At 32.2% G+C, this 21386-nt stretch overlaps 4 protein-coding genes across 7 annotated transcripts in view; 1 reads left to right on the top strand and 3 right to left on the bottom strand.

Annotated features, from left to right (window-relative positions):
* Window positions 1–4977, top strand: part of LOC117607743 (A disintegrin and metalloproteinase with thrombospondin motifs 9) — a 69662-nt gene extending 64685 nt beyond the window's left edge. Inside the window, exons 24-30 of one of the 3 annotated variants that reach the window (XM_034331797.2) lie at window positions 186–377; window positions 1321–1509; window positions 1619–1944; window positions 2040–2176; window positions 2235–2425; window positions 2551–2688; window positions 2746–4977. In XM_034331797.2, the coding sequence (XP_034187688.1) occupies window positions 186–377; window positions 1321–1509; window positions 1619–1944; window positions 2040–2176; window positions 2235–2425; window positions 2551–2640 (1125 nt within the window). In that variant the 3' untranslated portion in view covers window positions 2641–2688; window positions 2746–4977. The remainder of the gene's footprint in view (window positions 1–185; window positions 378–1320; window positions 1510–1618; window positions 1945–2039; window positions 2177–2234; window positions 2426–2550; window positions 2689–2745) is intronic. The other 2 variants (XM_034331808.2, XM_076690398.1) reach the window with 2 other exon arrangements.
* Window positions 4978–5106: 129 nt separating this feature from the next.
* LOC117607759 (uncharacterized) lies at window positions 5107–8358 on the bottom strand. Its single transcript, XM_034331843.2, has 2 exons — window positions 6550–8358; window positions 5107–6095 (listed from the first exon to the last, which is right to left on the bottom strand). The coding sequence occupies exon 1, from the start codon at window positions 8087–8089 to the stop codon at window positions 7133–7135; it is 957 nt and encodes a 318-aa protein (XP_034187734.2). The 5' UTR covers window positions 8090–8358; the 3' UTR covers window positions 5107–6095; window positions 6550–7132.
* Window positions 8359–9321: 963 nt separating this feature from the next.
* On the bottom strand, window positions 9322–13335 carry Rab7 (RAS oncogene family member Rab7). 2 transcript variants are annotated; one of them, XM_034331856.2, is made up of 5 exons: window positions 13196–13335; window positions 12159–12344; window positions 11861–12079; window positions 11649–11786; window positions 9322–11566 (listed from the first exon to the last, which is right to left on the bottom strand). In XM_034331856.2, exons 2-5 carry the CDS (start codon window positions 12336–12338, stop codon window positions 11480–11482), a joined length of 624 nt encoding a protein of 207 aa, XP_034187747.1. In that variant the 5' UTR covers window positions 12339–12344; window positions 13196–13335; the 3' UTR covers window positions 9322–11479. The 2 variants fall into 2 exon arrangements, with proteins under 2 accessions (XP_034187747.1, XP_034187754.1); XM_034331863.2 differs by lacking the exon at window positions 13196–13335 and adding an exon at window positions 12655–13079.
* A 408-nt stretch (window positions 13336–13743) lies between these two features.
* rad50 (DNA repair protein rad50) lies at window positions 13744–19499 on the bottom strand. The gene is made up of 17 exons (XM_034331830.2): window positions 18953–19499; window positions 18723–18872; window positions 18208–18649; window positions 17974–18128; window positions 17711–17909; window positions 17400–17623; window positions 16962–17327; window positions 16785–16905; window positions 16322–16700; window positions 16047–16252; window positions 15643–15980; window positions 15160–15579; window positions 14967–15092; window positions 14611–14886; window positions 14406–14539; window positions 14197–14328; window positions 13744–14137 (listed from the first exon to the last, which is right to left on the bottom strand). The coding sequence occupies exons 1-17, from the start codon at window positions 19181–19183 to the stop codon at window positions 13894–13896; spliced, it is 4143 nt and encodes a 1380-aa protein (XP_034187721.1). The 5' UTR covers window positions 19184–19499; the 3' UTR covers window positions 13744–13893.
* Between the last annotated feature and the right edge of the window lie 1887 nt (window positions 19500–21386).

Here is a 21386-nt window from a genome sequence, read left to right as displayed (position 1 = left end):
AGAACTGTTCCAAGAGAAATCACTTCTTTTCAACTTGTTCCTTCGTTTATTTAAAAGAAATCTCGTTAGTCAGATCAAAAATTATTTTCATTCAAAATAAATGATAAGTATCGTGACGAGGGTGGAGGAAGAAGTTCAGGAGTTAGGATCAGTCGAAGTTTGGATCGAACAAAAATGTTTTACAGTGCTCGAAATCGTGTGGTAGCGGACTACAGAGACGAAGAGTCGAGTGCACTATGAGGAGAGGAAACCATGGACCGGAAGTGACTGTTAAGGACGAGCAGTGCTCGAGACTTGGCTTGTCCAAGCCAAGATCACAGAGGCCCTGCAGACGTGTCGCCTGTGACTATATTTGGCAGGAAGGACCTTGGTCTGAGGTACCTTCATACCTCGCCATTATGATCTATGATCTATCGATCTCTTGTTACATCATTCGCCTGCCTATTTTGGACATTTCGATGCAATTTCCCTTGGATTGTTTTGGTTGCATTCCTTTTTTCGGATCGAGCTTATCGATATAGTACAATTTTGTGCCATGTGTTTAATCGAAACACTCTTCTATTATATTTTGCTAATTAAAGTGATCCATAAGCTCGATTTTGCGTGCTCGATTTGGGATTCGTTTGCAGAGGAATTCACTGGGAAGTCATTCGATCGTGTGGTTGGAGGGATAAATATATTTTAACACGTGTCTAATAATATTCTTCAATAATTCTTTACCATTTTGAAAAATTCGTTTGTTTCACGCATTCCTGAATGTTAGATCGTAGAAAAATTCGGTGAGAGATTGGATTTCGTTAGGTTTGCCTTTCGTTGGAGGACATCATTTTGTCTCGAGAATTCATCCCATTAACATTCATAACTCTGTGTTAATAATTCATTTACACACTTTTCTGTCTTTTCTGTTCGAAGGAGCATGATGAATATGATTGCGATTGCAATGCTCGTTTCACAAATGATTACCGGCGATGCAGCATGCGGAAGTCATCAACATGCATGCTACCAGAGTCTCGTGTCATTGTTTATTTTTTTTTTTAACCAACCTTTCAGAAGTATTTATGGAACACTTCATCATTGTATAATAATGTTTATCAAATACAATTATCTTTCAATTAATTATCACGCTTATCGCACATCAAAGATTGCATTTAAATTTCTTGCTAATTAAAAAGTAATCATTGAACAGTTGCGATCAATGTTACTCACCTATAACAATACAAATGAAAAGAAATTTTTTTAAACCAAAATTATACGTGTATTATACATAGTTTTATTAATACTATGAAGAGAAAATTGAAAAACAAGCTTCTTTGTTTCAAGTGTTCGGCACAATGTGGTGAAGGTATTCAAAGTCGAGCGGTGACCTGCCATCGAGCCAATCATCATGGAATGATCGATCCAACACCCACTGATAACTGCCCAATGGATCAGAAACCAAGTAGCCAACAAACTTGCAAATTGAGAGAATGCGACGATAAGTATTATTGGACTACTGGCCAATGGACAAAGGTAAACTTAATAAATTCAGATTATATTTAGAATTCCTCTGCAACTAATATTTTCCAATTTGTCTCGTTTTTGTTATATATTGAAAGACAATCTGTTTTTCTAATTCCAGTGTAGTCACACATGCGGTCAAAAGGGTCGTCAAACTCGAAAATTATTCTGCCACGATGAAACAGGTAAGAAGGTAGCTCGCGTGAACTGTCCTAGGGAGTTCAAGCCACAGCGGAAACGGAAGTGCAACCAACGAAAGTGTTATCCGATGTCCTGTCTGGAAGCGAAGAAGTATTACAAGACAACTAAAGACAGCGAGTATCCATTGATCATTGGTGGAAGGAGCATGTCGATCTATTGCCATGAAATGTCCACTTCTGAGCCGAAAGAGTATTTAACATTGCGATCTAGTTTCTGGGAGAATTATGCCGAGGTGTATGACAAGAGGTCAATATAAAAACAATCTTTTGAAACATAAAAAATCAAGTCGTTGATCCAATGTACAATGTAACTTATAATAATTATTCATTTATTTATTTTAGCTTGTTACATCCTCATACTTGCCCGTACAATGGAGAAAGAAACGATAGCTGCAACTGTGCTACTGTTAATGGCACCATTTCCGGGAAAACAATATACAGGAGGATACGAATCGATCCTGTAAAACTTTATGTCATAGGTAAGATATCCCTTCAATAGTGATTACAGTCATATTAATGTTTATGTGTTCTTTTAAGATAATGATTACACGTTTTCGTGGACCAATGGTACGAATCCCGTGAAATATGGCACAGCCGGTGATTGCTATAGCCAGGCAGAGTGTCCTCAAGGTCGTTTTAGTATTAATTTAAGTGGAACCCAATTCAAATTATCGTCGGATGTTGTCTGGCCGAGAAGGATGGGATCGGTTGTAGAAATTAATAAAATTGTAAGCTTGATCATTAGATCTGATAGTAAGGAATATTGGTTCTTTAGAAAATTGAAATTTGTATCAGTAACCAAAATTGAAAATACTTGGCTACCGATGAGAGTGCTATTCAAATACATTTTCAGAATAGTCAACGGGTCCTTGGAAAATGTGGAGGCTACTGTGGCTATTGCAGTCCGAAACCTGGATTGAAACTAGACGTTTTACCACCCTAGTCCTTAATTTGGGGAGTTCAGTAATCTCCAAGTGCCTGTAGAGTACAGGTACGTCAGAGAAAACTGTAAGGAAATAGAAAATACTTAATTAAAATTATTCTGCAGCTTTCGACAGGTAGAAATTCCACTAATGGATTCGAGCGCATCGCAAAAGACTGGTTCGGGATATACAAGATGAAATCAACCACCTGTTACCAGAACCGATTCCTTCATTTCGAGGTTCAAATTATTCGCTTAAAACGTTACTAGTCTGTGTAATTATTTCCAACAGCGAATTGTTCGCACGAAAAATTGTGACTGAACGTTCGAAACGGACTCGCAGAACCAAGATACAAGAAGAGGCACTGACGATCTACCTGAAGGGTAAAGAATAAATAATTAATGATCATATACATATATATATATCATTCGACGATCAGCATTTAAACTTCTATAATGTTGTGTATTGAATGTAAGAGCTTTCGTTCGAGAGCAACCTATTAGAATATAGGTTTTTGAGTTGGAAACCTGAAGAGGAGATACCATTTAGGGGTATTTTAAGGGTGCTCGATAAATTTCGAACAAATCTATTCTTCAAGATGGAATTACTCCAAGGGGATGAATAGTCAAAAGAAAGAGAGAGGTATCCTCGATTAAAAATAAACTCAGTGAAACTGGATTTCTTTTCACTATGGTAAATCACAATTACAAAAATATTAATTAACGATGAGTGGTCGATTTCAGTAGCGAAGGGTCGACAAACGAAAGAAGTAGGATCAAGAATAAAGCTTTCGTCTTCCCAGAAATATTCATCGGATTCTTTTACACTTTTAATCCAGTTAAGAGTTCCATTTAGGTATGTAAGTAACTTAATGTCCGGTAAGAATTGCAGTATTCGTATTGTTTATACTCGTTGAAACATCATGACTGCCCGAAATTATTTATCGAAGAGAAAGGGAAATAATTAAGGAACGTTCATATTGACACGCGACTGAAGTACAAATTGAAAAATAGCGAGCGGTGAAAAGTTAACTTTAGAATATTTTATTAAAAATTCTTAAGAGCTCCACAGACTTTTAACTTAATTTTTCTTATCAAATGGAATTATCAACTTTGACTGCTCAGCTTTTTAATGAAATCTCTCAAAAGTCGCGTGAATATATAAAATAATTATAAAATGTGACCGTTCTGCCACTGCCATATTTTCATGCCTTTATAATCTACGCGTTTTCCATGCGTACTAATTATACCATTTCCCGCATGTAAAAAGTACATTGAAAAACATACGTAGAAACGATAGAAAACACCGCGATCGAAGTATTTTCGTGGCACGTAGTAGTAAATTAGGCAAGATACAATTTAGTATGCTAGACTTTATTCGAGATTTTCAGGTGTAGCGATCATAATTAACTTATTAACTCGAGTTCATTTAAAATGGAGCTCGATGGCTAGCTCTGCTTCATCTATTTTATAGAAATATAGAGGGTGCGACAAAATTGGTCAATGTTTAAACATTGTTAAGTGTAAAAGATATTTTTCGATTTAAAATGTTAAACATTATAATGAATTAGAGTAATAATTAAAATATTTTAATATTAATGACTGTGTCCATTTTGAAATCAATAAAATTTGCATTTATATTTATAAATTTTGTCGCATCTTCTATGCAGAGTATCATGAAACTGATGGTACAAGTGGAAAGATAATGATTCTTCAGAGAAATGAAGTGGAAAATTTGAAAACTTATTTTTTCTCTCATAAGATATAATTTTGAATAAGATGATCCCAAATTTTGGGCTGATAGTATATAATATCGCATGTACACCGATATTTTTTAAGAGACAGACATTTGCGTTCGTTAAATGAAAGCAAAATGGTCTCGTACCGGCGTCCAAAACACCAAAACGATGATCGAGTACAAATTTTGTCGCGTTCTTCGCCGAGATATGAGCAATCTCTAGGCTATTTTTTCTTTTTGTATTTTCAATAAGAATCTGACCGGGAGTTTAGCTAACTAGAAGTATATACGTTTCAACAGACTGCCATAGTTAATGTTATTATCGAGTACATGTATGTATATGTTAATAATCGTTTTGATAGAAATTAAAGGATAATTAGGATGATCTTTGTGAGATAGGATGATGCTTCTACAAATTGGAGCGAGTTACAATAAAAAAAAAAATTCCAATGGATAAATGGAAATAGTTAATTAACATTTTGATGCTCCCTTTATATCTGACAGCTTTCTGTTAATCGTTTATAATTTCAAATTTGTAGTTTCACCCTATTCTTTTGCAGCAAACGTAAATAACAAGCATTTACACCACATATATTCAGAACTTTACTTCTTTATTGAATGAAACAGTCAAGTTTTCTTCCATAAATCAGTATTTCTTATAATTAGATACAATTGTTATAAACTAAGTACTTTAAGAAATATTTACAGTTGTCTTTAAAACTGAATCAATAAGTAAAATATTAATTTTAAATATTACATAAAGTACTTAATTATTGATACTTATATGAAAAATTGATATTGATTTACAAAAGGAAAATAACATACAGAACATTTTATTTCTTTTTACTTTCACTCAACCCTTGAACGGCGGACCGCTAAGACAGTGACGATTTCTTTCTTGATTTTTACTTTTTAAACATTTCAAAGTGTTTTATTTAACAACTTGAATGCCGAATTTTAGTCTAAGCACCACTATGTACAAGTTTCATAGATCTGGATCATCTGTGGTTCAAGGGTTGAAGCTAGCTCGAAACCAATTTCTAGTATCATCCTGTAGATCTACTGTCTTCCTTGAGGACATGACAAGAGAAGATTTCTATTATAGTAGTTTTTGTACAGCCGTATGATCAAAATTTTTACACTTATTACATTGGCACGAATCGTGCTAAATAAATCAAACGATACGTTTCATCGCATTTGCAAAGAATACCAAACGGGAAAGGAAAAGAGAATCGTTAGATCTGTCGTTTTCTTCACGTTTTCCAGCAACTCTTTTGAGTGAATAATACTGCCTTTTTATCAAGTATTCTTCAATCATCACTATAGTGTGACCTGAGATTCATTTGATTTTTCCTTTTTTCCCTGTTCTCGCATAGCGAAATGGCACTGTACAGTTTCGTTGAATAATTTATTAGCACGTATCGTTTTAATACTATTAATGTATAGCTTAATGTAAAAATGATCCTTAGTACCAGTGTACGGCAATTATTTAAAAATATCTTAAATCCAGAAATAACATTGTTCAGTGTTCACTTGAAAATCCTCTCTATTGTATTATTATGTAGGTATAAGAACACTTATGCGAATGTATCATTATGTTGACAAATATATGTAAACACTGCTACCCTTTTCAATAAGTGTTTATCTTCATATTGTATTATTAAAAAGCTTGCGTGCATGTAATTCATTTGTTCAGTTGTAATTAGGAGCAGATACAAGTTCTTTGTTGTTTTTCTACCTGAAACAGTATATTTGTATCATTTTGATTTATAAGAACTACAGTTCTCCTTATTTATGATAAATCATCATCAAATTTGTTAAACTTTACTTTACTGGAACAAAAATTTTCGACATTTTAAAATAAATATAAACCTAACTAACTCAGACAGTATCAAATTTACGGTTTGACTAAGCCCGCTAAAGTGGCCGGTACCCACATGCGTCTGCCTGCAGCTAGCGACACCGTTCATTGGACAAGAAGCCAATATCGCGTCACAGTAATTTAGCAAATGCACTAAAAGTGTCAAACTTTACACGCTCATAACTTTTTAACCATTGGATTCCTAAAGTTAAGACTTGCATTTTTGGATTGTACACATCCAAAACTAATAAAAAGCAAAAAAAAATATCGAAAATTTTGGGTTCTGTAAAATTCAGCCATCAAACTTTCCACAAACTCAAATTTTATTTACCTGTATTCATAAATTATGATATATAAAATTATCAAAGAAAATGTTGAGTAACACAAGATCAGTACAATAATTTGAAGTACTGTTTCAAGAACATAATATCTTGAAATATTTATCTTAAAATTATTTTATTCGTTTATATAGATGCTGATGTTCATTTACGAATGTCAAATAATAAATTTCATTAGATGGTATTATGTGCATGTAAAATCTACATTTCAGTGCAGATATTTAATACCATCAAGTAGTATTTCGTACAATTGAACATTTCATCTGAAAAACCAACTGAACACATTATGTATCTTGTACTCTAAAATCTTATCAATGATAAATCATTTTATATCGTATATATCGTCATTAACATAAATTATTACGAAACAAACAGACCCGACCGGTAAAATCGCAGCGATGTCGCTACAAAACTGAAATCAATACAGGACGGATCTTTCGTAACAAGTATACTTATCTGATAAAGAAAGTAAGTGAGAATAAATAAAAATAATAATGTATCTTGTAATGACTACGTAACGCAGGTTTCATTGATGATTAGTTCCCATTACTTTGCATTTGTTGCGATGTAATATTCTTAGTAGGAGATATTATCGTTTAGAACGGTACCACGATCTTCTTTTTGAATTTCTTCGAACACCGATTTTGGAATTTTTATATGCCAATTCGGTTTGTCCGTTGTTTCACTTTCGTTATTCTTTTGGGAGGAATTCACCGACGTTTGCTTGTTTTTCTGTTGATTCTCTCCTTGTCCAATGATTTTATTTATTCGCTCCTCCGATAATTTCTTCAGCACAACTTTACACTCTCGTGTATTTAACCGATTCGATTTCGGAACATTTACTACCTTGGTAAACGATTGCTGCGTATTACTGTCATTGACGAAAAGCATTTCTCTTCTACTTAGTTTTTTATTTTGTTTCGATTGCTGCGTATTACTGTCATTGTCGAAAAGCATTTCTCTTCTACCTAGTTTTTTATTTTGTTTCGATTGCTGCGTATTACTGTCATTGACGAAAAGCATTTCTCTTCTACCTAGTTTTTTATTTTGTTTAATTTTTATTTTTATTTTCCTACTGAATGGTACAATCTTTTGCTTAAACATACGCAATCCTTTCTTTATCTTCCGTACTTTACATCGTTTCTTTGTATGTTCCTTCGTTTCTTTATTAGTCTCATGGTAACTCTTGTTTAATTGTTCATTCAGCTCCTGATATTTTTCTTTTAGGGTATTCAACCTATACAAATCATCCTTAATCTGCATACTCATCAGTTTCACCTTTTTCTTTAATATTTTCTCATACCTTCTTTCATAGCGTCTTATTTCCCTTCTGATCTGATGAAATTGTTGGGATAAACGCTTCTCTTTCGTAACCAATTCTTCGATTCTCTGGCTTCTCGTTACGTCCTCCTTAGAAATCATGCATTTTTTTACCTCGTACTCATTTATATGGTTCTTAAGAACATTTAGAGTTATTTGGATATCTTCTCCACTTATATCACTTTTCGTGTTTAACCGTAAACACTCCTCCATTTTTTAACTGTGTAGGATTGGTTCCGCAAATTTCTTTACTGACTACCCACCATAACCTTAACACCATACAAACATTTGGCAACGTAGTGATTAAACAACGTCAAAAATATGATCTCCTTAAATAGCAACTTGTATATTTGCTGTTTGTAATAGAGTTTTGATATTAAATACAAAAGTTAAAGCAAACTTCCAGTGCAAAACATGTATGTTTGGATCCACGAGAAAAGCGTACTGGATGACGAATTTTCATTCCTTCTGTGCATCTTGGCTTAGATCTTCGGGGTCCCTGACACCCCAGATGCCATAATGTCGATATGCAGAGCATCACAGGGGCTTCGGGGTCCCTAACACCCCAAGCCATCGGCCATTGCGCCATCTATATAAAAGCGGCGCAAACTATTCGTTAACTTACCTACTGTCAGAAGTTCAGTCGATAAGTCGGTAATTTATTGAATAGTTTCCGCCGCTTTTGTATAGATGGCGCAGTGGTCGAACTTAAAAAATCTAGGCGGCCTTCTCAAAATGTAAGTTTATCAAATAATTATTCCAATCATTTTTCGGTCTTGTTTATTTATAATTAACATGCAACGCTACCAAGAGCTTTAAAAGATAAAATTCTTCTGTAATCTGTACTTCCTTCCTTTTGTTACAAATCTTTGAAATATATTAAGGATAACTCGCCACATAAATATTTTCCGATACCCCAATAAATTATTTAATTGTTGAACTTTAAATTTTCTTATAAAAAGATGTTTTCTATTCTCAATTTTATCTGCAAACGAACGTAATTTATTTTCCATAAAGGTGGTGTGTACGTGTATGTATATATTTTGACATTAATCGTAAAAATTTGTTTAAAACTTAACAAAGGCCGTCATACATGACATTAATATAAAATATTATATACGCATTTTTTTAATCTACTCATAGATATTCTTTGTCAACATTCATATATGTATAATTGTACGTATATATATATATATATATATATATATGTGTGTATGTATATATCATATATATGACAACATATATTGTAATTTCTCTGATCTTTACTTAAATAAATAATTGGTTTTAAGGAAAGATAAAATTGCATTATGTAAAAACGAATATTTTCTTACATTCGTACAAGGGTAAATATTCAATTTACATTGGTTGGAACATAACAAGATATTAAAACTCTTCGAATAAAACTACACTGCATTACAGACTACCTTCTTACTTGGAAAGAGCCATATTTTTTTTGTTTGTTTCATTATCTTTCACAGTTACTAAATTGGTGCTAATCAGTTATATATTAGTCTTACGTGCTACTTCGTACAGGTCTGCTAAATTTTACTACCTATCTTAACATTCATTTCAATTAATAACAATATAGACATCGAGCCATAATGATAGGGATAATGATAATCTTATATATATATCTTTTTTATTATTTTCAAGTCACGCGATGATCATCCGTGGCACAGTAATAATCAACAAATCAATTCGACCAGCTCGTAATTTTGTTGCAATAAATGTATTTCTCCTTTCTTTTTACTTTTTTTTGTTTTAGTTCACTTAAAAACTAAGAATAGCAATAGTAGTTTTATAGCAGCATCAGCAGCAGCAGCAATAATGATAATATTTATATATCTATCATTAACATATTTCGATAAAATTATATTAATAATTATAGTTGTAATCGTCATGACCATCATCATTTATATACATATATAATTACGTGCATACGCGTACATGTATGATTACGCTTGTTTACAGCGTGGATTTCTGTACGGTCATATGTATACGCGTATGGTACACGTGCTAAACCTTTTTCATAAGAAATCTTATAGCTATATATATATCAATTCAGCTCACACAATCTGTTGCTCTACATCTTTCAGTATTATGATTTAGATCTAAAATTATAAATCTTTTTAATATAGAAGTGATCGTCGGCACCGCGTCGCATGGATTTTCGGAACGAATAACAATGCTGTTTGTAGAAATTTCTTAATACTTTTGATAAAGATTAATTACTGTACATAAAAGACATTTATACTTTCGTTGTAAAAAATTCATTTTAGAGAAAAAGAAAATTAGTCAAAAACGTTTTGCAATGCTAAATTATTTTGTTAGATAGAATTAATAATCATAGATATATTATAACATTGAATGTAACACAACAAAGGTATAAAACTTTTAAAAACTAATACGCTGATACATTGTATATGATATGTTCCACACAAAAACGTCTTTTTAATTGTTATAATTGCACCTGGTAAACTTGTATACAATTAAGTTTCAAAAATCTAACTGCATCGCGGTTCAGAACTCTCACTTCAGGGGAAGGAATTTAAAGGATGCGTGAAAATACTAATTATGCAAATATTATGGGCGCATCGAGAATATCAAATAACAAATTATCCCAACTATTAAGTTGGTTTTAAAAAAGGAATTTTCTCCTCGAAAACGCACTAGCCTTTTGAGATGAAGACCGTCGTGATATCTCGCGACAAGTATCATGATGTTGTTACACAAATTTACTATCATTCGGAGGTATGCAATTACTGTACACGTTTCTGAAAATTTATTGCATTTCGAGCGACATAAAAAAAGAAATTAAATAATCGGACAATTTTAATAAACATTTCCCCTCATAAAATTATCGCGTACCGTTTATGTATCAGTTATGTTTAATTATGAACAATTTCCACTTGATAAAAAGCTACACTCCCAGTGATAATTAAACCAGTCTACCCAGAAATGTTTTCTAGAGTTCCCCAGTAAATGCGATTGTACTTAATGAATCATGAGCAAACTTGCAATGATCTAATTGTTATGCTAAAGTGTGTTCCCAGCCCATGAATTTTCCTCTCGACATATGTCTATGTGGTTCGAAAACGTTTTAGCATCGCTCCACAATGAAGGGCATTAACAGTCATTAAGATGCAATTGAAAAGGGTAGCTCATACTGTTCGCCATACCCGATAAGAGAGCGTTAGAATCTTCAGAAATGTGTTGAACGTATTGCCTGGCTAACCAAACATCCATTTGTTGAGTCAAGTATAGCACAAATACACGATATAAAATACAACATAGTCTCTCATGTAAGGAAGCCAGATGAATGCTCCTTGGTAGAAAACTTTTTAAATTTTATTATTTAAAATGCATCGATGATAAATCTCATATTACTTATTTATCTATTTAGTTTTAATTAAAAAAAAAAAATTTTAAGAATGAACACTTCGAAAATTATTTCAAATTGAAGTTTGAATGAACAAAACCAAGGTGCATACTTAAGACTTCTAAAACACATCAAGCTCGATTTCTCAAAATGCGCAGGTACGCGAATGTACGATCTGACCTGTGCATCTATGTGCTTATCCAAAATTTTCACCATTCCAAGACCTAGCAGGCACAAGAATCACCCTTGCCATTGTTTCTTTGGTCATTAGTCAATTTAATTTGGTCTGGGAATTCATTGTACAATTCCACCTAAGATAGAAACATTAATTATATTACCAAATGTAAATGCATATGTGGAAATGTTAAAACAAAGAATGTTATTTCAATTTACCTCACTTTCCTGTGCTAAAGCATTCTTTGCTATTGTTTGGAACGCTTGTTCAACATTAATGGCCTCTTTAGCACTGGTTTCAAAGTATGGAATATTGTTTTTCGATTGACACCACTGCTGTGCTCTCTTACTAGAAACCTGCAATATACCAGAATTTAGAAAATATAAGAAAATCATAGGTATAAATCAGGCCCATGTTAGAATGTTCTTACCGCTCTGGATTCTAAATCAACTTTATTTCCAAGAACAACAAATGGAAAATTATCTGGGTCCCGAGGAGAAGCTTGGATCAGGAATTCATCTCTCCATGAGTCTAATGATTTAAAGCTACTTGGTGCAGATACATCAAACACAAGGACGCAACAATCAGCACCTCTGTAGAAAGCAACACCTAAAGACTGAAACCTTTCTTGGCCTGCTGTATCCCAAATCTATTTACAAATAACAGGGGTGTTAAATTATTGGAAGATACAACATTATAGATGAATTATCTATGATGAATATAGTTACCTGCATTGTTACTATCCTATCATCTACCCTTACTTCTTTGGTAAGAAAATCTGCACCTATGGTAGCTTTATACTGATTGCTAAATTTCTTGCTTACATACTGATTCATAAGAGAAGTTTTACCAACTCCTGAATCTCCAAGGATAATAACCTTAAGCAACAGTTTCTTACGAGAAGCCATTATAAACTAAAAACAAATGAAACTTTTATTTTTTTTATTAATTTTATTAAATGACTGAATTATAAACTACAGAATACCTAATATTAATTATTAATAATATTTAGAAAAACAAGTTGGTTAAAAATATTATATAAAGAATAACCAAAGTGCCCGTAGGGAAATTCATGTGACTTAGATAAAAATAAAATATACACAAACTGATGTGTTCAATAAGTCATTATCAGCTATTTAAAACACTGTTAAACCCTCTTTAATATGAATGAATATAAAGTTCAATTGTTTGAACTTGCGGCGAAGAAACAAAAAGTACAAATACCTCTTAAAGTAATAATTATAAATATTCTCTGGTGTAATTATTTTCCGAGCTTAAACGGATATTTTACAGTACAACTTCAACCGCGAGTTTAAAATACAAAACGATATAAACGCAGATCGACAATCTGAATGTCACGAACGTACGACTTTTTTTAGTGAATCATTGAACGTGAATGGGAAAAGTACTCCCCTTGGAATGACGTATGTACATCACACACTTGAAAAAAAGCATTGCACAAAGATGATCTAAATACGCGTTTTGGCGGTTAACGGTTATGATGATCGAGTAATATTATCATGAAAGCATAATACGTCGTAACAAAGAAAACAAAAATCAACTAATACGATATTAGCATGACTGTATAGATAGAAAACAGAATCCGTTTAACTATGATACTTGAAAATCTGTCAACACGCGATTTCGTCAATCAAGACTTACTATTAGGATTGGACGAGTATCTTATAAGATGAATATGACGTCAGTTGAATGATACAAATGATGATTAAAATAATAATTAAAACGTAATTGTTAATTGCGTTACCTTGAATTAGATAGAAAATGGTGAGTGAAATTCTTCTTGCTCACCACTGCACACAAAGAAAATGGCGTGTTATGAAATCACGAGTATGACAACGATGTCGTCACCTGTTCGTCGCTTCTTTTATCGACCGAGTATGATCAAACCTCGATTGTTAAAATCGATTCATCTTCGATATATTAAAAATGCGGCGACGTTTAAAAGTTTTCATTTGGTTATACTCAAATTTTAACCCGTTGTGACCGAAAATAGTAGATCTAAGATGTGCGAGGTAAACTATAGATCCTGACAATATAGATCTACGGCGTTAACATACAAATTTTATAAGTTCAGCAGCTCACAGAAAACTTCGAAAACTCTTCTTCTTCGCCAGTTTTTTCAGAACTATTAATTAATCTACTTCAAATTGGTCAAGTAATTTCAAAATTATTCCAAATGAACTATTGCTGTCGTTATAAAGATTAATAAATGAAACTTTTCTTGCTGTGTACGATTAGTTTTCTTATAATTATGATACCAAACGAAATGTATGGTACCAAAAAATAGCTTTTATTTCCGAATAATGAACAATACAAAACATGTAAACGTTTCATTTTACACTTTTACAATATAAATATAAAACATAAAAGGACTCTTCTACATATAAATTATAGAAAACAAATATTACGTATACGTATAACTTAACATTTACATATTTTAGCTTAAGTTAAATTTAAAACGTATCTCTTTTTTGAGAAGCGTTCGTTATTATCCTCATTGTCGATATTTCTTTTTCTCTTTTGCAATGCTCCTTTCTCATGTAAACCTGTTCCTGACTGTGAATTATCTTTTATCTGTGCTGAAGATTCATCAGCATCTTCATCTGATGATTCTTCTTCTTTTATGACACTTGATATAGCATGATCTCGATTTTGTACTTGACAATGTCTAATTGCCGTATATCCGCTAAAAGATGTGTAAAATTATTGTATAATTAAATAGATAAGTATTTTAAGTATACTTACTTATATTTACGGTAAAGTTCATGAAAGCCTTTATTATTGTTTAATTCGGCTAGTTTTAATAAAAACTTTTCGTCATGACTGATCACAATCAATTGGAAATTCTTTTGATGCTGTGATCGCAATTTAACAACCCTTTAATGTAATCACAATAGATATTATAATACGGAAAATTAATAAATACAATTATTGACCGGAAATAATTAACGTACATAGCTAAAGCACTTGCTAAACTATCTGCATTTTCCTGGTCCAAGTTCGTTGTCGGTTCATCCAGAGCGAGAACTCCGCAATTTTTACAAAAGGTCTCTGCTAAAGCTAGCCTTATAATTATCGATGCTAAGACCTAAAAGTAACAAATTAACAAACGAATAAAATCTTCTTTTATCAGCAACGTTTTTAAGAAATAAAAATTACTTTTTGACCAGCGCTGCAGCGACCTTTCATATCTATTTCATGACCATGTTTGGTTTGAACTAGTTTGTAGTTATACGTTCTTTTTCCACTGCCTATACCTTCCGTAGCATCTGTGCGAATTTCTATGGATGTGGTATCTGTCCCAGTATATACAAGCCTCCACATTTCCTTAATGATTCTGTTAACCGTTGCCATACGTTCTTCATGGTATTCGATCATAGCCGCGTCTAATACTTTACTATATTCGTTTAAGTTTATTATGGTTTCTTCTAGTACCTAATTCGGCAATAAATTATTTCAAATTTACTTCAAATGAAAAATATAGTATAATGAAGAAAACTGTTTATGATATGTACCGTTAATTCAATGCATTTCGTTTTATAATTTTTACGAGCTTGTCTGTAAATATCTTTCCTCAGTTCTTCAGTGCATTCTTTCACTGCTCTTTCTAATTCTTCTTGATTTCCTTTGATCATATTTTTCTAAACACATTTTAAGTTATAATTATATATAAAATTATATATAATTTTATATAAACAAATATTTCACCTGACGGAGTAAAGTTTGTTCCCGGTTTTGCAATTGCTTTCGTTCTTCTACTATCCGAGGATAATGTATATTACTTAGTTTTACTTCTATTATTGAACATTCTTTTTCTAATTTTTTAGTAACTTCTTGATTTTTCAGTAATAGAATGTTATCGTACAATTCTCTCTTGCGGATTTCTTGACAATTAATATCTTGCTTCAATTTATTTACTCTTGATTCTATATCGTTTTTCTTTTCAAGCAGTTCGTCAATTGACTTTTGATACTTTGTTATTTTTGATTCAGAAGACTCTATAGACTTGGGGATTTTACGGTAAATAAATAAATCAGTTTCCTCTTGTGCTTTGGTTAAGTCAGCCAAACGCCTGTCTGCTTCTGTTGATAATTTTCTATCATTTTCTAGTTTTTCCCAATTTTCTTTCTAAAATAAAAAGTTAATCAAATGAATGATTAGTTCCACATATCTCAATATAAAATAACATACCTTCGACTTCTCTAATTCATGAACTGCCGCATTTAATTCACTTTCTGCTGCAGCCACTTTTTTTCTTAATTGATCTAGTAAACTTCCAAGAGAAATTTCTTTTGAAAACAATTCTTCTCGCTTGTCTTTCAACTGTTTTAATTTTTGCATATTGGATTCTATTTTCAACTTCTCCGCATGTAACGTATTTTGTTCTTCTCGAGCATTATTAATTTTTTCACCGTGCGTATTTATTTTAGTTTGTAGAGTTTCAATTTCCTTGGAGAGGTTTTTTAACGATGCTTTTAGCTCTTCTCGTTTAGCTTGAGCTTCTTCGAGGCTATATTTTGTCTGAATTCCTGCACAAAAAGAAAAGAAAATAGCTACATGTATATTTTTAAAATTTGTTTTCTCATATAGTATACCTGCATCAGTCATGCGTTTTTGAATATTATTAATTATTTGTTTGAGTTTATAAATTTCATCAATATAATTGTCCCATAGCATGATATCACTCATGATTTCGTTATACATTGCTAGTTTATTTTCGGGTTCAGACTTTTTCTCCTTCAATTCTATTACAAACGTTTGAGAATGAATCAATTTATTTTCATATGTTTCTATGTTACTCCTATAAATCATTTGATAATTTATTATAGATTTTTGAAAAAATAATAAATAAATATAGTAAAAAACTTACTTCATTGTCTCTAATTCAGTTTCTTCGAGCCGTACAATATTTTCAACCACAGGTTTTAACTGTAACATTTTATCATATTTTTCTTGCTCAGTTCTTAATTCTATCTCGCATTCTTTCAACCGACTTGGATAACTTTCCATTTCCTTTTCCATATCTTTTAATAAAGCTACAACAGCCTCGCGTTTATCAAAATCTCTGTGACACAAAGGACAACACGGATTTGTTTCTTTTAATTGTCTCATATATTCTTTGTAAGCAGCTCCTTGATGAGCATATATTCCTCTTTTGTCTTGAAGATCTTTCACTTTTCTCGACTGCATTAACAGAACGTCGTCAAAGTTTTTGTAATAGCATATTGTTGCGATCTTTAATTTATCCGCTAAAAAGATTAATTATAAAAGATAAACTTAAAAATGTATATAAACAAATTAACATTTTTTTTTTATTGTAAAACTTAACATACACTCCATTTCTTTCTTTTTCTTTTGGAGTTCATGATTCATATGCGTTATCGTTGTTTCTGAAGTAGTTGACTGATGTTCTGCTTTCTGAATTTCTTGATTAATTTTTTCTATTTCATCCATCTACAATTAATGAAATTAATAAAATGAATATTTTATGTATGTTTCACATTACATACCAATTGTTTTTGAACCGTATCTAATTTATTTTTTAGTTTAGATTCCGGTAATTTTGTAACATTTAACAGCTTCATTAATTTTTGTTCGTGTTTTTCCTTCAATTTTTCTATTTCTTTTTCTTTGGAAAGCAATGCAGATTTGTTTAATTCTAATTCGGCCTGCAACGAACTTTGTTTTAATAGCGAGGCTATATCTTCATCGATCGCATTTAAACGTATTTCCATTTCATTTCGTAATTTTGTTTTGTCAAGAACTTCTTCCTTTGCTGCATCTACATCCATCACTTCATTCAATTCCTGAATTTTTCTTTTTACATTCTCTAGCTTGGATTCAATGGAATTTAACTTATTTGCCGCTGCACCGATCTAGATGTAAAAGAATTGATGTAAATTTTGCTTTGAAATAGTAGCAGTTTGAAAAGATCTGTATGCTACAACCTGTGACATCTCTGTTTTTACTTTATTAAGTTCTTCTCTTGTCTCAATCAATTCTTTTTCTTTAACATTCTTCTGTGAATCTATTGTTAGATATTCACTACGCAAAGTATCTACTTCTTTCTGTATCTCTTTCTCTTTTTCTTCTCTTTGTAATTTGTTTTCCCCTAGTTTACTATTTAACTCCCGCAACTTTTCATGTAATCTTTTGGAAAGAGCTATCACCTCTAAAAAAATGAAAAAATGTTACATCATATGCATGTATTTATATTTGTATTTGCCTTGTGTAATGTTATTTGCAATTTGAATCAAACCTATCTCTGATACATCAGAATCAACATTTTCAAGATCCCAAGCAGACAATGCCTCATTTAATAACTTGTTGCGTGAAGCAATTTTTCTCTCCTGCTCCTTAATTTGTTGCTTCAAAGAACCATTGGTTACTCTTTCATCAGCCAACAATTTTGATATGCTAGACTCTTCTTTAACAATACCTTTTAAACTTGTCTCAAGCTAAATAATATAAAAATAAAATAAAATTTCAAGTTCCAAACTTTCTCATTTGAATAAAATATACCTCTTTTATTTCATCAGCTTTTTTTTTTAAGTTTGTATCATAAGATTTGTATTCCTCTTCTAGCTTCTCTAGGGATCCTTTAAATAGCTGTGATATATTTTTCTGCAATCTCTGAGACTGTTCTTTGGACATTTGATACTCTGCTTTTTTCCTTTCTAAAAAAAAATATACATTCATTTATATACAAATTTTAATTATGAATAAAATATTGCTATTATTTGTAAATGTAATTACTTTCTTCAGATAGCAAATCCTTATAATCAGATTCCAGTTGTTCCATTTCGTTAAGTTTCTGACTCATCGGTTCCAAATCTTCATTGATTTCCTCTATTTTTATTTTAATATTTTTCACTCGTTTTTTATGATCTTCAAGTTTTGTTTCTTTATCCTCTAATTCTTTAACAATATATGAGCAATTTTCTTTCTGTCCTTTTAATATAATTATTCTTTGCCTTAAGTCTTTGATATATTTCATGATATTTTCAAGAGCTTTGTTGTATCTGGCACTGTCAAAAATCTCATCAAATTTTTCTTTCAGTTTTTTACCATCTTGAAAAGGCCAATTAAGATCTTCTTGATGACAAAAGATCACATAATCTAAAATAGGTTTAGAAACTCCCATTGCTAATGTGAGTTCTGTATCCACATTGGTACATCGATTGGTTATCGATACCACCTATGTTAATAAGAAAATAGTTAACTTATAAATCCATATGAGTATATTATATTAATATCAGTATCTTATGTACCTCTTTTGTTATTTTACTTATTCTACTTAGAGCAGTATCAAGAGTTTTGAATTTCATTGATGTATTTGATTTTGAATACTCTATTGTTCGACATATTGTAAAAACATTGCCTACTGCATCACTGATTTCAGCTTTGATAACACCTCGAACCTATTTAAAAGAAAAGAAGTTGGATGACAAAGAAGAATAACAAGTATCATTAATTTTGTATAATAATGAATGCATCGTACCGACGAAGTTGTAGTCAAAGCTGGATCATGAATAAAGAATTTTCCTCGATCTGAACCGGGTGGAAATTCACCGCAAGTAGCAAATTTAAGTGCTTCGATAATTGTTGTTTTTCCAGTACCATTTGGACCAAGAATAAGAGTCAATGGTCGAGAAAAACGAATTTCAGATTCTTCGGATTCGTCGCCAAAGTTACGAATACCTCGAATAGAAAGCCTTCTTATTCGTGACATTTTCCAAAATATCCGTTATCTAATTCTTTTATGAAATAATGAAATACTATAAACAACAATAAACTGAATAGTTATAAGTAACCGTGAACGATAAGCTATCGTTTGCTTCGAATTCGCGCGAATTATATTACATTGATCGAGACGTTAGTACAGATCAAATATAATTAAGATTGCCAGTTTAAAGCGATTATCTAAAAAAAAATTATTTCCTTAGAGTTTTCTTGAAATTTTGCGCACAACGCGAGCGTCGAAAACTTTACCGACAGTCCCTAGAGAAATCTGAAAACTACGATTTCGTTGATTGTTCACTCGCGAAAGACGTCAACAAGGTAAAACAGACCAGAAATTTAGTTTCTCGTTCATTCTGTAGGGCGCGGTTCGTTCGTTTGATTAATAAACAATTGTAAAATTAAAAATAATAATTAAATAATTTTTAATAGAATAATTAAACAAAATTTTGCAATATACCCACGCGGAAATGTAAAGAAATAAACAATTTAAATAGATATAACAATAATTTGATTAATAAACAATTGTAAAATTAAAAATAATAATTAAACAAATATTAACAAATATCAGATAGAAATAGTTAAATCTGCGGAACCGGTGAAGCGGAACATCATGCTTGATTGCGCGCGCCGCGCGCCGGTACACGCGCGACCTGTAGAGAGGTCAAATCTAATCAGTCTTATCGCGACCGCCGAAGGATATGGGTCGAGCTGTCAAACATATACCGGTACGAGTTGACATTATGGATATTCGTGCATGGATTTATTAGTGTGTTACCTCAAGTGTTACTGTGTGTGCCTATGGTGTTTCCTATAGTGTTTCCCATGTGTTTTGGAATATTTGTACGGATAATTAGTGCGTCTTATGGTGTGGTCACCCATGTGTTCTGACATTTTTATACAAGTGCATTAGTGTGCTGTGTGGTGTGGTACACCATGTACCTGCATGTGCTTTATTGTGTTTTATGGTGTGGTTTCCTATGTGATTTGGCATATATTTACGGAGTTATTAGTGGGTTTTATGGAGTGGTACCCTATGTGTTTTGGCATGTTTATACGGATTTATTAGTGGGTTTTATGGAGTGGTACCCTATGTGTTTTGGCAGGTTTATACGGATTTATTAGTGGGTTTTATGGAGTAGTACCCTTTGTGTTTTGGCATATTTATACGGATTTATTAGTAGGTTTTATGGACCTAGTAGGTTTTGTGGTACCCTATGTGTTTTACTATAAATTTGCAAATATTTTATAGGGTTCTATGGTTTTGATCTTCATATGTTTTGGGATGTATTTGCATGTGTTTTACCGTGTTTTATAGTGTAGTTATTCCCATATAGTTTTGCATGCATATTTTTGAATTATCCTATGTATTAGCATACTAATTACAACAAATTGAGAGAAAACGTATATCGTTCAAGAATCGTGATTTTTGTGCTTTCAGATGAGTGCTTTGGCCAGTGGAGGTACCGTTTCTTTGACGAGCCAACAGTCGAGCTATGGATTAATCTAAGATGCGTGGCGAGTGCAGTGGTGCAAGTCAACGATCGGTGAGTCGCATGCTTTAAAGTTCCTCCGGTTCCCATCATGTCGTAGGACGAATGGTCCGTAGCGACACGGGAATTGGTTGTAATTTTTATTTTTTGAGCGAGTATAGTGACCCACGAATACCACTGTATTATTTTATACAATGATAATCGTGCAAATTGCTTTTTTGTGTATTTTATGCCTTAGCTCAGGATAGAGTTTTCTTGTACATATATACATATATAGATTTCGAGTTTAAAAATGTAGAGAAGTCGGATGACCCTCCGACTTCACAATACACATTCTTTTTTATATGTACAAGAATTTATTTCGCGATGAGCGGATTTCAATATCAAAGTAATAAGCATGAATACTATTAATTATTATAACTACTTACTTTGATAACGAAAACGCTCTTGAAATTGAAACGTTTTTCCGATTTTACTCGTGAAATTGGCATCAGTTTAGTATATGGGCTGGCCCCCAGGGGGGTCAGTATTTGCTCTTCAAGCATTGTATAAAGTTCCCTTTCGAACTTGAAATTCATTCTGTCACGTTCACGGTTCTCGACCCTAAACACTCATCATTCGCACTTCAGCCTCACGAACTCTATCACATAATCATTTATCCACCCGCATACGCTTGTGTAGTGAAATATTACCCCGTTAGGA

This window comes from Osmia lignaria, chromosome 9, assembly GCF_051020975.1.
Source record: "Osmia lignaria lignaria isolate PbOS001 chromosome 9, iyOsmLign1, whole genome shotgun sequence".
Lineage (NCBI taxonomy): Eukaryota > Metazoa > Arthropoda > Insecta > Hymenoptera > Megachilidae > Osmia > Osmia lignaria.
The sequence above is the reverse complement of the archived record's forward strand: the minus strand, read 5'-3'. Positions and strand labels throughout refer to the sequence as shown.

Bases quoted from the DNA above. Each gene is read 5' to 3' on its own strand.
- LOC117607759 (XM_034331843.2), bottom strand. From the start codon at position 8,089: ATGGAGGAGTGTTTACGGTTAAACACGAAAAGTGATATAAGTGGAGAA.
- Rab7 (XM_034331856.2), bottom strand. From the start codon at position 12,338: ATGGCTTCTCGTAAGAAACTGTTGCTTAAGGTTATTATCCTTGGAGAT. The intron at 12,080-12,158 runs GTAACTATATTC...ATTTGTAAATAG, and splicing joins ATAGGATAGTAACAATGCAG to ATTTGGGATACAGCAGGCCA. The intron at 11,787-11,860 runs GTAAGAACATTC...GGTATATTGCAG, and splicing joins TTGATTTAGAATCCAGAGCG to GTTTCTAGTAAGAGAGCACA.
- rad50 (XM_034331830.2), bottom strand. From the start codon at position 19,183: ATGTCACGAATAAGAAGGCTTTCTATTCGAGGTATTCGTAACTTTGGC. The intron at 17,624-17,710 runs GTTTGATTCAAA...TCATTTTTTTAG, and splicing joins TTCTGATGTATCAGAGATAG to AGGTGATAGCTCTTTCCAAA. The intron at 16,906-16,961 runs GTATGTAATGTG...CATTAATTGTAG, and splicing joins ATACGGTTCAAAAACAATTG to ATGGATGAAATAGAAAAAAT.